Here is a 17,953-nt window from a genome sequence, read left to right as displayed (position 1 = left end):
GGTGCTGGTAGTTTATGCCTGTAATCCTATCTACTCAATCTGAGGACACTCAAGCTGAGGATCATGGTTCAAAGCCAGCCCAGGCAGGAAAGTCTGTGAGACTCTTATCTCCAGAAAGCCAGAAGTAAAGCTGTGGCTTAAAGTGGTAGAGTGCAGCTTCGAGCAAAATTGGTCAGGGACAGTACCCAGGCATTGAGTTCAAGCCCCACGACCAACCCTCCACCCTCAATCTCCCTCCCCGCCCCCCAAAAAGAGTTAATGCAGTGGTAACCGAAATAAATTATCTTGCTTAGTTGTGGATTTTAAGTACAACAGACAAGGTGGCTTAAATAACAGACATGTATTTTCTTACAGTCTTTTCTTAAATTTTGTACAGAAATCTAAGACCAATATGTTGATGGGGTTGGTTGTGGTTTTGTTTTTGTTCTTGTTTTTCCAAGACTTTTGTCCTTGGCTTATAGAAAACTTTCCCCTGTATCTTCTCATTGTTTTACCCTGACCCAGATTTCCTGTTAAAAGATCTCCAGTCATATTGAACTGGGGCCCACTGTAATGAGTTCATTTCAACTTAATTTTTTCTTAAAGACGTTTTTCTCCAAATTCAGTCACCTTCTGGTATTAGAAATTAGGATGTCAACCTAAGAATTTGGGAGCTGAGCTGGGCACCTGTGGCTCATACTTGTATTCTTGTTTATTGAGGAGACTGAGATATGGAGGTTTATAGTTTCAAGCCAACCTGCACAGAAAAGCCTTGGCGACACCATCTCTAAATTCACTAACAAAAAGCTAGGCTAGAGGTGTGGCTCAAGTGGAGCAAGTGAGCTGAGCAAGTGTTCCGCCCAGTTTGAACTGGTTACCAGCAAAAAAAATAGTCTAGTATTTCTTTTACCTTCCTAACAAAGAAAAAGCTTGATTTAAAATATCAGTAATGAAGCTTATATTGCTTAATAAAGGATCTGTAAAGTAAAATTGATTTTTACTTTGACTTTTGTAAATAACAGTAGCCAAGACAAGTTTATTTTTTTGTTTTTGAAATAGGTCTCCTTATGTAACCCTTGTCTTGAACACTCAGTCCTCTTGTGTGTTGAAATAAAAATCCATACCATTGCACTCAGTTTTAAGGTATGTTTTCTTGGTGAGAAAATCATTCCCTAAAATCATGTTTAGTCCCCTAGTCTTACTCTAAAATGCCAGGAGAGGAGAAAGGGACCATTTTAGAGTATTGTTACTGTTTCATCCCCAAAGCATGAAAAATCCTTCTGAAAACTGAAATGACAGGAGATGGGGAATCTTAACTCTTTTCAGACAGTTAAGGTAGTGAGTGTATCAACACTTCTATCTCCTGATACAGGTTGGATACATTTTTAAAAATAATAATGCATTTTATCCATATTTAGATTTAGTATTTATAAATGTGATTTTTCTTTTATTATTCCACATACACTGAGTTTTTAAGACCATGTATTAGTGGAAAGCTGTCAGAAGCACTGTCTAAATTGTTGTTTTACAGTCAGAGTTGTAAGAAGTAACTGATCCATATTTGGGGTTTGCTTATATGTATGTGAAAGTTTTTGCATAAATGGAACAAATTTGCTTTTCATCTTTGCTTCTGTTTACTAATACTAAAAACTTACTGAATAGCCTGAATTATGAGTTAGTTGTAGCCAAAGTATAAATTGCTTGTTTGATATCTAAGTTTGTAATAGTGATTTTTAATTCCGTTTTGCTAGAATAATCTAGTAAAGTGAATTTTAAGACTATGGATTGATTTTTGTATAGTTTTTTTGAGTTTTGAGGAACCACCTAAGGCTCCTAAAAGTGTTTTCTCTCTTTCATGTTTTATGTCACCTACAACCTGGGAAAAAAGAACCCTCACCTTTAGTTCCACACAAAATTATACTCACACCCAGATACTAGACAAACAGTTGACTTGTACTCACTCCACCCTGCCCTGCCCTATTGCTTACATGGCTTTAGAAGTTGTTTGGGGTGTTTCTTTTTCTGCCACCCAGTTTCATGGTAAAAAGGCAATGATAGCTGTTACCCTATAGAGTTAATTCAACATTCCAGGGCTGGGAAGGTGGCTCGGTAATAAAGCACTTGCCTTGCATGCCTGAGGCCCTGGGTTCGATTCCTCAGCACCACATAAGAAAAAAGAAAAAAGCCGGAAGTGGCGCTGTGGCTCAAGTGGTAGAGGGCTAGTCTTGAGCTGAGGAGCTCAGGGACAGCGCCCAGGCCTGAGTTCATTCCCCATGACTGGACCAAAAAAAAAAAAAAAAATTCCAAAGCAGAAGTTCTTCTTTAAAAAGGAAGAATAGTTAGAACTAGAATGAATGGAGCTTGGGTATTTTCCAGAGGGAAAAAGGCCAAAATAAAATGACCCAGAGTCCTGCCAGGCACTGAGATTATAAGCTCCTTCATGTAATCTTAGCCACTCAGGAGGCTGAAATATGAGGATTGTGGATCAAAGCCAGCCCTGGCAGGAAAATCTATTGAGATTCTAATCTCCAATTGACCACCAGAAAGCTGCAAGTGGAACTTGTAGTTCAAGCCCTAGTAGTACTGACTTTTTTTTTTTAAGCAGAGCCTAAAAAACAGTAGCATTTCCTAGAAAAAAATAGCACTGCAGTTAAGAAGGATATGTTTGCCCATGAGCACACATTTTTCTTTTCACATGTGCATATAACTCTTCTGATTGTTGTCCTGGACATTGGCCTTAACTTGGTGGGATTGTAGCCTATGAGTAGACAAAATGGTATGCTGAGCAATGCCCATTTAAAATCATATATTGATAACTAAAAATGTTTCACATATGGGTTTTTTCTCAGGTTTTGAAATATGTTTAACTTCTTATTTGTACATATTTATATGTTTTTTTGGTTTGTTTTTTTGTTGTTGGTGGTGGTCATGGGGCCTGAACTCTGGGCCTAGGCCCTGTCCCCCAGCTTAAGGTTAGTGCTCTACCATTTGAGCCACAGAGCCATTCTGGCTTTTTCTGCTGGTGCTGAGGAATCAAACTCAGGGCCTCATGCATGCAAAGCAAGCACTTTACCACTGAGCCACCTTCCCAGCCCCTATATATATTTTTTAATTTAAAAAACTTTAAAACTTAATATAGCTACAGCTGGCCATACCAGAGAGTATGAAAATGTATCCAGACAACTTGTCCACAAGTGTTTTTTTTTAATCTTAAATTTATAGACTATGAAATTCCTCAGACAGAAATATCTGTTTGTAAACTCTTAAAGAAAGTTGCATGTTAGAGAGACTCTAATGGAAAGAATGAGTTGCACATCTGGCTAAAATGAACTTGTCTTTCAAAGTCATGTAATGAATGATGACAATGACAAGTTAACATCTCATTTAGAAATAAATGGAGAATGAGTCTTTACCATGCGACATGCCAAAAATCTTACAGTCATTTCTAATAATGACTTGGGTTAAAAACAGTCTTTTCCTGAGAATTCTGGGCCACATAATTCTGCCTTATGTAGGAATTGCTGGAATAGTTCATTCAGTGGTTTATCTTTATGTTATACAACAACTATGCAAACCCACCCTTTCCTAAATTAAGAGATGGATAGTTTTTTTTTCTCCTTTTTTTTTTTTTGTTTAAACACAGCATTCCTTTTTTCCTTCTTTTTCTTTTTCTTTTGCCAGTCTTGGGGCTTGAACTTGGGGCCGGGGCACTGTCCCTGAGCTTCTTTATACTCAAGGCTAGTGCTCTACCACTTGAGCCACAGCACAATTTCTGGCTTTTTCTGAGTAGTTTGTTAGAATAAGAGTCTCATGGATGTTCCTGCCCTTGCTGGCTTTGAACCACTATCTCAGAGCTTAGCTTCCTGAGTAGCTAGGATTACAGGCATGAGCCATCAGCTGCCAGCTAACACAGGGTTTCATTATGTAGCACAGACTGGCTTGGAATTCCAGATCTTCCTGTTTTCGCTTCCTTGTAATGGTATTACAGACATGTACCACCATTCTCACTCTTTTCTTGCCCATTACTGGAGGTTGAACCCAAGGTCTTGCATGAGCTATATTACCCAGCTCCACTTTTTAAAAAATTTTCTTGAATTTAATAAACTGCTAGGAAAACATTAAAGGTTTATATATAATTCAATACTTACTATTTGGATGTAACCAGGGGAAGAAGCAGCTGGAGATACTTAGACTTACAAAGTAAAATTGGTCACAAGTTGATTTGTGATTATCAAGAAGTAAGGAAATATCAAAAGGAACTAAGCAACTCAATGGCAGCGATGGGAAGGAGGGAACGAGTGGGAAAAAGGGAACAGCTGATGCTATGCAAAAGGAAAGAAATGTACATAACACCCAGTGTGGAAGAAATAACTGTATTGCCAAAGCTCATAGAACTCAGAAACTTTATAGACCATGATAGACAATTTGCCCCATGAAAGTAAGCATGTGTTCATGACTTTAAACATCACTATCCCACAATACTGTGAAATTATGTAATCACTTAATCACAATAAATAATTTGCAAAAAAAAAAGTAAGGAAATAACAGTTTTCCTTACACAAATTTGACAGGTTGAACAGTTATAATTGGTATTTTTCTGTCTGAATGCATTGTGGGTATTATGCTTAAGTCATGGTGTCTTAAGCAGATAGGGTTTTTGTTTGTTTGTCTTGTTTTTTGTCAATTCAGGAAAGAAAGTCCTATAGTGACATTCAGAAGTTAGTCTTCGAAATTACATTAGATGATGTAACATAAAAAAGATGTCATCACTTGGGAGGCTGAGTCAGGAGAATCAGGTGCTTGAGGTTGCCCCAGGATACACAGCAAGACCCTGTCTCAAAAAAAGTTTGTAGCCAGGTGTTGGTGGTACATGCCTGTAATCCTAGCTACTCTGGAGCTGAAATTTGAGGATTATGGTCTGTGAAACTCTTATCTCCCATTAACCACCAGAAATCTGGAAGTGGCACTGTGGCTCAAGTAGTAGAGTGCCCACTAGCCTTGAGCAAAAGAACTCCAGGCCCTGAGTTCAAACCTTTTCTAATTATTGTTGCAGAACAGAGGTCAGATTTCAGATTGTTTTGCTTGTTTGTTTGTGCCGGTTTTGGGGCTTGAACTCAGAACCTGGATGCTGCCTGTTAGCTTCTTTGCTCAAGGCTAGCACTCTAGCACTTGAGCCATAGCTCCACTTCTAACTTTTTGCCTGTTAATTGGAGATAAGCCTCATGGATTTTTCCTAAGATGGCTTCAAACCACAAGCTGCAGATCTATGTCGGCCTCCTAAGTAGCCAGGATTACAGGAGTGAACCACCAGCACTAGCTTTGTATTTTTCACTACTTATTTTGCTTCAACATAAAGAACTGGCTTTTTTTTCTTGTCAGTAACAACCACTGTCTATCAGGCTTTATCTACTACAGCAATTGACATTAATGAGATTTACCAGGTTGTATGGTGTGGTCACATGGACATTAAATTTGTTTTTCTTTTGCAGCATTGAACACTTTCTCACCATGTTAATGGCATTTTGAACACATCTGTCCATTTTCCCAATTTTGACTGAAGACATTTGAAGAGTTTATACTTGAGAATTAAAGTGTGATTCAGCTATCAGGTTAGTGTCACCCCTACCCATAAAAATATCATTGCCACCCTAAACTGTAATGGCATTTCACTTTATATATCAGATAAAAGTTAATTATAATGTCCTGTATTTGAAGATTAGACTCAAATGTATAGCAAAGAGTTGCTAAATTTTAATATTTATAAAGTTACTAGAATATGGCTTTTGAGGTAGATAGCAATAACTCCCACACCCCTTTTTTTGTGCCTGTCTTGGGGCTTGAACTCAGGGTGTAGGCACTATTCTTGACCTTTTTTTTTTTTTCTGTTTGATTGGTTGTGGGACTTGAACTTAGGGCCTGGGTGCTGTCCTTGAGCCTCTGTGCTCAAGGCTAGCACTATACCATTTGAGCCATAGTGCCACTAACAGTTTTCGAGTGGTTAATTGGAGATAAGAGTCTCATGAGGACTTTTCTGCCAGGAGTAGCTTCAAACTTCGATCCTTAGATCTCAACCTTCTGAATGGCTAGGTGTAAGCCACCAGTGTCTGGCTGTCCTTGAGCTTTTGTGCTCCAGGCTAGCACTAGACTACAGGCTAGCACTAGACTACTTGAGCCACAGCTTCACTTCTGTCCTTTTTGAGGTGAACTGGAGATAGCAGACTCACAGACTTTACTGCTCAGGATGGCTTCAAACCTTGATTCTCAGCTCTCAGTCTCCTAAGTAGTTAGGATGATAGCAGTGAGCCCCCAGTACTCAACTCCTTTTTTTCCTCTTGAGTATTTGTGTTATACTCACTTAATTTAAACACAAATCTAAATGAGTTGCTATGGATTACATTCCAGATATTAAAAATGTGTGTTTGGGTTTAACTTCCATATCCTGCATGTGGAACAGAGATATGAATATTTCTTTCATTTTCTATTTTACTAACTCTGGTGTACTAAAATAATCCCCTGTTTAAATGTCAGAAACAAAATAAGAAATGTGCAGAAATGACTTGCGCATAAAAATATAACAAGTAAATATTTTCTTTATATCATTAACAGAACAGTTTCAGAATTTTTTCTTTTCTGGTCTGAGCTGTGGCTCTGAAGATTTTATCAACGTTTATGAAGCTGTGTATTATCATAATAGATCAAAGTCTTTGATCTAGTCACAATCTGATTTAGCTCTCTCTATATATATTTAGCTTTCTCTATATTTAGCTCGTGTATGTGTGTTTGTGTGTGTGTGTGTGTGTGTTGTGTGTTGCTGGGGATCAAATCCAGGGCTTTCTCATGTAGGCAAGCCCCCACTGAGCTACTCCCATCCCTTATATTTGATTATACTCTCCAACAAATGCTTATTACTTAGAAGCTTAGGATGAAACTAAGGTCTTTGGAGATTATTTAACTTGTTTTATTCTTTGTACTAAGAATCCCAGAGTAATAGGCAAATTTCTTTCTCAAAGCCGTATAGCTAGCTGTTCTGTGTGTCAATCAAAGCTAGGCCAAAACCTTACGCTTCCTTTACCCCACGTAAAACATAATTAACTTACTTCTGTAAGCCACAAGTGTGGATCTCTAAATGAGAATGTTTACTGACTATAAAGTTATTGAATAAAAGAGCCCAATATCATTTTTTTAGCTGTACTCCTACCTGCCTACCTGGGTGCCTATATGGCCAGTTGTTTTACTCTGTGAAGTTAGAATTATGGAATACTTGCCTATTATTCTTCCTCACATCATGAAAATGGGAAGGAAGAGCCTTGTAATCTCACTCTGAGGACGGTACAAACACCAATCTATTTAGGAGGGATTCGTCTAATAAATCAATGTGACTTTTAAATTCCTTTAAATACCATTCCTCACTGCAGAACAACATTCCTTTCTTCCTGTGAGGTTGGTTCTCAACTACACAAGGACAGCTGAAGTTATTTCTAAAATCATCGATTTTGGCTGCTACCAATTTTGATGCCTTTCTTTAAATTCTTAAACTATTTTTTAGATGTTATCAGCAAGATGGTAAGGGCTTTACATTGATTAACTCAATCTTCACAGAATCTGTACAGCTTAGATATCATTGTCTCCTCAACACGTGAGAAAACTGAAAATCAGGAGTTAGTTCTTGAAATGGCACTGGATATCTTTGAGTACAAAAGATTTCCAGCTGGGTGCTGATGGCTCATGCCTGTACTTCTAGCTACTCAGAAGCCTGAGATTTGAGGGGGGTCACAGTTCAAAGCCAGTCCAGCCAGAAAAGCCTGTGAGATTCTTGTCTCCAATAAACTACTCAGAAAAAGCTGGAAGTAGTACTGTAGCTCAAGTGATAAAGCCCTAACTTAAGCAAGAGAAGCTTGGGGACAGTGTCCAAGCCCTGAGTTTAAGCCCCAGGACTGGCAAAAAAAAAAAAAAATCCAAATCCATCTTCCCTAATATGGCTACAGAAAGTAAGTCACTGTTGAATATATCCCTAATTCTAAAGTGAGACTCAGTAGTTGCTAGAATTCACCAGCTAGAAAGTAAACAGAACTGAGGTTACACTGACAGTATTTCACTGTGTGGTAAGAGATTTGTACAGTGTGTACCTGGAGCACATTAATCACACACTGAAGTGTACCTTGTTACACATCTTCAAAGACAGGATCAATGACTCACGTGTGTGCTCCTTCAAATTTATTAAGAGTAAAGAATTACTGGAGGGTATCTGAACCATTCATGTTGTGATTCACATTGAAGAAAATTATGAGAGTGACAATAATAAAAAGCAAGAGAGGGAAAATAGTATTTTCTCTCCTTTACAAAATGCAATCTACCATACAGACTGATCAGAAGATCTTTTAAGGATTATTTAACAGACTAGCCTCTCTAGCTGAGTATTTTGTTAGAAATTAATCTTGTCATGTAGTTTGCCATTTAACTTATTTCAAGAGCTGCAGTTGTCATAGAAATGTGAAGCTAAGTCAATTCAGCTTGTAGTAGCCTAGCTAATTAATATACTGAAAATCATTTAAGAGCATAGTTGAGCCAAGTGCCCATGGCTTATGCCTGTAATCCTAGCTACTCAGTAAGCTGAGATCTGAGGATCTGAGGTTTGAAGCTAGCCCAGCAGGAAAGTCATCAAGACTCTTCAAGTAACTAGCAAAAAGCTGTAAGTAGAGCTGTGGCTCAGTGATAAAGTAACACCCTTGTGTGAAAAAGCTAAGGAAAAATGCCCTGGTCACCCTGAGTTCAAGCCCTAACAGTGGCAACACACACACTCACGCACACGCGCGCGCGCACACACACACACACACACACACACACACACACACACACCCTGTTAAATTTACTATATAAGAAATAAGAAGGGGTTAGAGGTGTGGCTCAGTTATTAGAGAACATGCCAATGAGCAAAAGTATCAGTTACAGAGTTTGAAGCCTAGTCTTGGACCAAAACATTAAAAAAAAAAAGTGTGTGTGTGTGTGTGTGTGTGTATACTCTGTTATAGTTCTCTGAAAGACAGTAGAAGAAAAATATCTCCACTATATTCCCATCAACTATTATCTTTGTTGAAGTTTCATTCCAATTAATTGGTACCAGAATGTTTTTAGTTTTAGAATTGGATTACCTATAGGTTATTTGAAACTGGGAAATCTTTTATGTGCTAGTAATGTTTTAGTGAAAAGTAATTCTTAGTATTTCTTAGTTACTAATTACTTCAAAAACCTGGATTGCTTATAAATATGCTTTCAAGAAAAATGATGAAAGAAAATTGATCTTTGCTAGTTATTTTGGAGCTGGAGTCTAGTGGACTTTTTTGAACCAGGATTCTCCAGATATCAGCTTTCTGAGTAGATAGGATTAGAGGCGTGAGCCACTGTCATCCAGCATAATATTTCATACTGTAATTGTTGGTCTTCTCTTCCTTAGTTAACACATTAACTGTGTCTTCTAGAGATTGATTGTTAACCATTTTTGTTTTAGACTTTGAAGATGAATCTGGAAAAACTAAGCAAGCCTGAACTCCTGACACTCTTCAGCATTCTTGAAGGAGAGCTTGAAGCCAGGGATCTTGTTATAGAAGCTTTAAAGGTATGTTAAAAGAAGAAAAGAGAGTAATCAACATGTCTTGAAAATTATGTCAGTGGTTATGGCTGTAGTCCTTGCTGAAGCTGAAGAAGGATATACTGATACTTGCTTTATTCAACTACATATGGTGGTGAGATTTTTAGGAGCCTGGTGAAACCCTTCAGCCCTCAAAATTGTTGCCTTGGTCTCTACTGGGTTCTAGACTTTGAACTTGATTCCTTTTGTTTAGTGTGCCTCAGCACACTTTCTGACCCCTTTGAGAACTTATTGAGACCTACTTCCTGAAACATATACATACATCCATGGGCTCAAATTCAAGATTTAATATCATTTTTGTTTGTTTTTTTCGTCGGTCATGGGGCCTGAACTCGGGGCATAGGTGCTGTCCCTCAGCTCTTCAGCTCAAGGCTAGCGCTCTACCACTTGAGCCACAGCACCACTTCCAGCTTTTTCTGCTTATGTGGTGCTGAGAAATCTAACCTAGGGCCTCATGCATGCAAGGCAAGCACTCCCACCACTGAGCCCCCTTCCCAGCCCCAAGATTTAATATCTTATATCAGGATAGAAGATCAAAGATCCCATGAAAACATTTGTGAATTCCCTGCAACCCAAATTAATAATTTGTCTTTTAAATATTTGATATCTATTAAAATGAAAGGAACAGGAGAGGTTAGATATTAATGAGGGCAGGAGATATATGAAAACTCAGTATTATAAGGTCTAAGAAAAGGGGATATAATTCCTTTGAAATGTTGTGAGTTCTTAATACTTTCAAAGTATAAAGAGTACAGAAAGTTCAAAGCCTTCTGCTTTGAGAGCATATTTAGATAGGACAAGAAAAGAACATACTGGTGTCTGTGAGTAGAAGAGAGATGAAGATTCATACTGGTGTCTGAATAGAAAGGAGATGATACTCCCAAAAGGCAAGTGGAAATAGGTAAAGAAAGGAAAATTGGAGCAAAATGAACAGTTCCCCCTGCAAACTGCAATTGAGTAAAGTTCTAAGATTTTTCTGTAAGAAGTTATGTTGACATACAAAAAATATAGGAAGTATTCTACCGTACTTACTCTAGATCTTTATTGAATAAAAGGAACATTTGTGTTAATGTTTCATATGAGTTCTTATTAAACTGCTTTGTTGAAGTTTTATTTTCTTTCTTTCTTCTCCTTGTCCCTCCCTCCCTCTCTCCCTCCCTCCCTTTCTTCCTTCTTTCCTTCCTTCTTGTGTGTAGTGCTGGGGAATCAAACTCAGGGCCTTAGGCATGCTAGGCAATTGCTCTCCTACTGAGCTATATCCCCAGCTCTGGAAGTTTTGGTTTGGGTGGTATATGAGTTTGAATTTAGAGCCTTATATTTGTGACACCAGTGTGCTCTGCCACTTGAGCCATGCCCCTTTATTGCTTTTTAGTTATTTCTCAGAAGCTTGTGCTTTTTTGTCCAGTCTAACTTAGACTGCAATCCTTTTACCTACACTTCCCCACATAGTTGAGCTTCCAGGGTTGTGCTACCACATAGTCACATACAGCTTTCTTTATTGAGATAGGAGGGTATTGCAAACTCTTTGTTTGGGCTGTCCTCAAGCCACAATTCTCTCAACAAAAGTAATCTTTCCATTGTCATGGAAAATTCAAGAATCTGTGATTCCCTAAGCAGACAGCAGTCAATTCAGTAGAGTACATAGAAAAAGCAAGATGGTATTATCTTTTCTCTAGTGTTTTCTCTTTTTATTACTTTAATCCATTGATTTATGTGTGAGTCTTTAGTTCTTTAGTCTTTCTTTTTTCTTGGTGGTTTCAAGTACATCCTTCATCAAGATCCTCCTTCATCCTTCATCAGCCTCCTGAGTACTAGGATTACAGGAACGCACCATTTTCTTAGTTTTCTTTTATGTAGTGTTTTCTTGAGTTATTCTGAGGTTATAATTGTGATGAGAAAACCTAAGTAAAATCTAAACCTGTTATTTATTTTTTTTGTTGGTCGTGGGGCTTGAACTCTGGGCTTGGGTGCTGTCCCTGCACTCTTCAGCTTAAGGTGAGCGCTCTACCGCTTGAGCCACAGCACCACTTCCAGTTTTCTGGTGGTTAATTGGAGATAGGAGTCTCAAGGACTTTACTGCTCAGGCTGGCTTTGAACCATGTTCCTCAGATCTCAGCCTCCTGAGTAGCTAGGATTACAGGTATGAGCCACCGGCACCCGGCTTAAGTCTGTTATTTCTATAACTATTACATTTAGAATGATATTAATTCATTTCTTTTAAGACTCACCAAAAAGACTAACAGTACTAATTAGGAATGTCTGAGTGTAATTAATTATTGAAACCAGTACTTTTTCGTTTTGTGTTGTAACTCTGTAATACATGATGAGTAATTTCCAGTGGTTTTAGTTCTCCATAATGCTTGAGGCAGTTGTCTTCTGGTGTGGGGATAAAGTCTGTTTCATACTAGTTTTCCTAGGCATTCCAGGGTAATTTATAGCTTTGACATATTTATAGTCAAACATTGCCTAGTTTTTGCCTGTCATGCTATAAAGCACAGCTATGTGAACCTGGTCAAGTTATTCAGTCTATTTCCAGCAAAGCTTGCTTGTATGAAAATATGTTGTTTTCAGCTAATTAGGGAGAACTTGACCTTGTCTTATCAGATTTAAATATGCATATATCTTAGAAGTAAGTCTACTTCTATAAATGTGTACTACGTATGTTCTTAGGCCTATGTAATAAACATAAGAATAGGGGTATTTAGCATTATTCATAGAAACAAACTTCTAGAAACTACTTTAGTAATTATTAGTAGGATTATAGTAAAGTAAATTTTGATATGACCACAATCACATAATACCATGGAACTATTAAAGACAATAAGAGACCTTTATGTAATGTGTATAAATAATTTATACAAGAGAGGGCATTGAAAAAAATGATTAAGTTGTAACTGGTGGGTCCAGAAATACATCTCACAACTCTTCTTCCATTTCCTTGGCTTGGGTCTCAAGATGGTAGGGGCTCCTGGAATGGTCTGCCATAAGAACAGCATGAAGTTAGTGAGAGGGAAGTGTTGGGTTTTCTAGAATAAAACAGAGAAATAGGAAAGGCTGTTCACTTATAAGTCATTTATAACTTGGGTATTTATTTTTAAAAAAAGGAAGCTTTATTCTTAAGATTTTATATATATTTATTTTGCAAAAACCAGTGAATCTGGGCTGAGAAGATGGCTCAATGGTGGAGTGTTTGCCTCGAATGCATGAGGCCCTGGGTTCAATTCCTCAGCACCACATAAGCTGAAAATGCCAAAGTGGTGCTGTGGCTCAAGTGGTAAAGTGTTAGCCTTGAGCTAAAGAGCTGAGGGACAGCACCCAGGCCCAGAGTTCAAGCTCCATGACCGACAAAAAAACAACAACAACACAGGGCTGGGAAGGTGGCTCAGTGGTAGAGCGCTTGCCTTGCATGCTTGAGGCCCTGGGTTCGATTCCTCAGAACCACATAAGCAAAAAAGAAAAAAGCCGGAAGTGGTGCTGTGGCTCAAGTGGTAGAGCGCTAGCCTTGAGCTGAAGAGCTGAGGGACAGCGCCCAGGCCCAGAGTTCAGGCCCCACGACCGGACCCCCCCACACACACACATACACACTGGCTCAAGTGGTAGAGCGCTAGCCTTGAGCTGAAGAGCTGAGGGACAGCGCCCAGGCCCAGAGTTCAGGCCCCTCACCGGAACACACACACACACACACACTGAACTTCTTCTAGCTTTTAAAAATGGTTCCAAAAAATGGTTCCAAAAGAGAATGATGGTAAATAATATTTAAAAACACATTATGTTTTTATAGCTCTTTTCTATATTTTGTCATGTGTCATTCATATAATTTATGATATTTAGGGTTTCCACAGTTAGGGTGCCAGAAGAAGAAAACAGATTTCTCATTTCAGCTGGCGTCTTCCTGGGGACTCTGTTTTTTATATATGTGTGGTTTTTTGTTTTTTACTGAGAGGGAGAATTCAACCTGTAAATTGGGACTTATTTAGAGAGCACAGTTCTTCAGCAGTTGAGAAGAGCTTCAAAAAAGATTACAGTGCTGAGGAATTTCATTATAGATCTATTCTGCCTGAAACTAAAACAAATAAAAAAGGGAAACAGCTTATTCCTGTTATTTTGACTTCCTCTTATTGTGTCTCCCTGCATGTGTTAGCCTTGTGATTAGGATTAATCAGAGGTTATTTCTAGTTGGCCTTTTAAAGAGGAAAATAAAGAAAGCAAAGGAAGACAGAAAAGGTTTAGTCTAAACTAAAACCTGAGATCTTTTATATTTACCATGTTAGTTTAGCTACTCGTAGGAATGATTTGGAGATAGTAGGAAACTATCTTGTATGTTTGCAGGGACTCTTTAACGAAAGTTGGTACTGGAAATTTTATTATATTAAAAATTGTGTACTATTTAGAAAAACATAGAAGTATATCTCTTCTATCAAACTATTTTCATATTTTAAAGAATGTTTATTGAGCCATTCATTGTTGAATACAATATAGGAAACTATAAACAACCTGTATGTCCATCAGTAAGTCTGGCTACATAAGCTAGCATATTATGTATTTTCTTCCCATAGTACTAGGGATTGAACCCAGGGCCTCACATTTGCTAGGCAGTACTCAAGTACTCTACAACTTGAGTTACTGTCTTAACCCTGCAATTTTTTTCATGATGAAAAATAATTTTATGACTTAGATCTCTAAGACAGAAATGGTAAACTTGCAAGAGTTTTGCAGAATAATTTACATAATAATATATGATTAGATTTTATACCTGACTATATACATATATATTATATATACATGTATACATATATATGTATATGATTTGAAATGTTCTGGGAGTATAATATACTCATCATAGTGAAAGCTAAAAGGGGAAGAAGGATAAACTGGGTTTGGTTATGAAGGACCTTATATACGCTAAAATTTTAATGAGAAGATACTCATTTAAATTCTTATATCAATTTTTAAATTATACTTATATGGTACCAGTGGCTTACACCTGTAATACCTACCTACTCAGGAGGCTGAGATCTGAGTATCATGGTTGGAAGCCAGCCTTGGAACAAAATTTATGAGACCCATCATCTCCAAAAAGCCAGAAGTGGAGCTATGGCTCAAGTGGTAGAACACTAGTTCAAGGACTGCACCTAGATCCTGAGTTCAAGCCCCAGGCCCAGCGCGTGTGCATGCGCACAAGCACACACACACACACACAACACACACACACACACACAAGAAGTTGAGCAAGAAGTTGGTGGAAATGCCTTATTTTTAGATAATTTATACTATTCACATAAATCTGTATCATTTAAAAATATGGTTAAGGAAGTAAACACATCATAGCATGCCAAGGGAAAACATGAGGTTTTTCCTTCCATACCCCAGAGTTTCCCTCAAAAGAACAACAAATAAATTTTTCATTACTTTTCAAATTCTGCTTTTGTACAGGGGAACTAAAGATATTTATCCAAAACAAATATTTTTCCATGGGTTATATACTCTAAAACTGTGGACATATGTTTGAATGATTACATAATTAAAATTTCATGAAATTTTGTTTTAGTAAGAGACAACAGTTTCATGGTAGTTCATAATATCTCATTGCTTAATAACACCACAAAAAAACATTTTCTGGCCAGAGAAATAGAAATAGACTCTGGTGGTGGGTATTTGCAGGAGGGTTGGACTTACAAGAAGGGTAGAGCTTGAATGGGATGGAAATAGACGATTCGCAGCTATGAAAATAGAATGAAACTTCTTGAAATGGTTTTGGGAAGGGAGGAAAGGGGCCAGGAAAGTGATAGCAAGGTGAGATCGATTGGAATATGTTGTAAATGTGTGGAAGGGTAACAATCAGGAAAGTAAAGTAAAATTCCACCTCTATGTAACTAATGTAAGCTAATTGAGTGCAGCAAAGAGGAAGAAAAGCCAGCATAGGGGACATGGAATTTACAAATTGTCTTTGCATCATAGGATATGAACTGCAAATTGTTTGTTTCCTGTTAATAAGTAGAAAGAGATGGAGTGGGCTACTTTGTACCTCAGCAATCAGCCATTCACTGAGTTCTAAAATGTATGTTACTTAAGAACGTTTAAATCTAATCCATGCTATATGTGCAAGAAGACTGAATTAATTGGAACAAATGTGTATGTAATTGTGTTGTTACTAAGTTGTAAATGAATATGATTGTGTTGTGATTAAGTTGTTATTAAGATCTCCAGTCAGATTACTGATTGGAAATTTCAAGAGATTTCATTCACTTAATATGACATTCTTTTTTTCCTATAGAAACTATCCTGAATTGATGCTATTGTCTCTTCTGCAAACCCTACCCTAACCAGCCTTTTTCCTAACTGCATGAGTTACTCCTTGCCTTCTTTTAGTTCTTCATATTATTCCCTTTGTAACTTCTCAACCCAAAGCCAATCTCTTCATTCTGTTCTTTTAAAAAGATTACTCCCAGCCTGGTGCTAGCAGCTCATGCCTGTAATCCTAGCTACTCAGGAGGCTGAGGATGGCTCCAGTTCCAGCACTCCAGCGCAGGCAGGAAAGTATATGAAACTTTTACCTCCAAATAATCAGCAAAAATCCAGAAGTGAAGCTATGGCTCAAGCTGTAGAGTGCTAATCTTAAGCACAACAGCTCAGGAACAGCTGGGTGAGTCCCTGGGTTCAAGCCCTAGGACTGGCCCCTCCCCCCACTCCAAAAAAAAGAAAGATTGCTCCAAATCCTGTCTTCATTGTGAGCCACCACATAAACTCTCCTTTCTTTACACTTAGGTATTTAAATATCATTTGTAGTCTGCTTCCAGTTTATTCCCAGCTCTCATTTCTGTTTTGCTTTTACTACTGTTGTATACAAATTTCACCTTCTAAAATTAAAAGTAACCTCTATTTATGTTTTTTGTGATGCTGGGGAGTAAACCCAGGATTACAAATGATAGGCAAGTATTCTACCACTCAGCTGCATCCCAGCCCCTAATGCTTCTTTTAGCTAAATTACCTAGGCTTTCTTTAGATTTGATACTGTGGGCCCTCTTACTTTTTACACTCTTTCCTTATCGCGATCCCATACTTTTTCTTCTTCCACACATCTCTTACATTTGATGACTTCTGCAACTGCATAAGATGCTCTTTCCTGTGATTGTTACGGAATGCTGCTCTACTGTCTCTTAGTACATTGTATATTAAGGTTTGTTTTTTTTTGCCTTGTAGACATTTATTTATCTATATTTATTTTTGAGGTGGAGTATTACTGTGTGTAAGTTAGCCTGCTTTTGCCTCTGGAGTCCGGGGATTATAGGTTTGCACCACCAAGTCTAATCACTCTTTAGACTTCTAAGATTGTAAGAGTCAGAAGCCTTTAAATCTAAGCATTATGGCATGTGCTTTGTTAATGGTAGCACTTGGGAGATTTAGGCACAAGAATTTTAAGTTTGAAGTCAGCCTGGATTACATAGTGGTGGTCTGTCTCGCAAAAAAAAAAGTCTCAACCAGGTAGTAGCTCATGCCTAATAATTCTAGCTACTCAGGAAGCTAAGATCTGAAGCTCCCTAGTTGAATCTAGGCTGGGCAGATCAATCTGAGAGATTCTCATTCCCACAAAGTCAGAACTAAAGGTATAGCTCAAGTGGTAGCTCACCAGCCATGAGTGAAAAAGCTGAATGAAGCTGAGCACCAATGGCTTACTCTATAATCCTAGCTACTCAGGGTTGTTGTTCAAGCCAGCCTGGACAGGAAAGTCCATGATACTCTTAACTGCAGAAGCCAGAAGTAGAGCTGTTGCTCAAGTGATAAAGTGCTATCCTTCAGGAAAAAGGTTCATACATGGACAGTGCCCAAATCCTGAGTTCAAACCCCAAGACTGTCACCAAAAAAAGCTGATGAGAGTTCAGGCCCTGACTTAAGTCCCAGTGCTGTACTTACAGTTAAGCACCAGAAGAAAACAAAAAAATTATCTTGAGATGAAGAAGTAGCTCAGTCATACGAATACCTGCCTAGTAAGAAGGTAGCCCTGGATGATTTGATCCAGCCCAGCAAAAAATAAAATAACAGCTCCCTCTAGTCACCAATCCCATCTACCTCTTAGTAGGACAAGCACTTGTTTTCATACTTCTTTATTTTATGCTAAACTGTATTACTTGGTGTGTATGAATTTGTACAAATGGAATGGTGTTATGCAGCTCATTCTCTGTCTTTGTTTTTGCATTTACTGTGCCCGTGAGGTCCATATTGCTTCTACTTCCTGGGTCATACGCCATGATTTACATTTTATATCAATTTATATTGATCCTGTTATATGGCTTTGTATCTACACTTAGTATTTTTTAGTTTAGCTAACAC

General features: G+C 38.0%; 1 protein-coding gene across 2 annotated transcripts in view; it reads left to right on the top strand.

Moving 5' to 3' along the window:
* Window positions 1–17,953, top strand: part of Cttnbp2nl (CTTNBP2 N-terminal like) — a 48,817-nt gene that overhangs the window by 9,995 nt on the left and 20,869 nt on the right. The window contains exons 2-3 of one of the 2 annotated variants that reach the window (XM_042674712.1): window positions 5,469–5,588; window positions 9,485–9,592. In XM_042674712.1, the coding sequence (XP_042530646.1) occupies window positions 9,494–9,592 (99 nt within the window). In that variant the 5' untranslated portion in view covers window positions 5,469–5,588; window positions 9,485–9,493. The remainder of the gene's footprint in view (window positions 1–5,468; window positions 5,589–9,484; window positions 9,593–17,953) is intronic. The other variant, XM_042674711.1, reaches the window with a different exon arrangement.

This window comes from Dipodomys spectabilis, unplaced genomic scaffold (genome assembly GCF_019054845.1).
Source record: "Dipodomys spectabilis isolate Male_0828 unplaced genomic scaffold, ASM1905484v1 ptg000002l, whole genome shotgun sequence".
Taxonomy (NCBI): Eukaryota; Metazoa; Chordata; class Mammalia; order Rodentia; family Heteromyidae; genus Dipodomys; species Dipodomys spectabilis.
The sequence above is the reverse complement of the archived record's forward strand: the minus strand, read 5'-3'. Positions and strand labels throughout refer to the sequence as shown.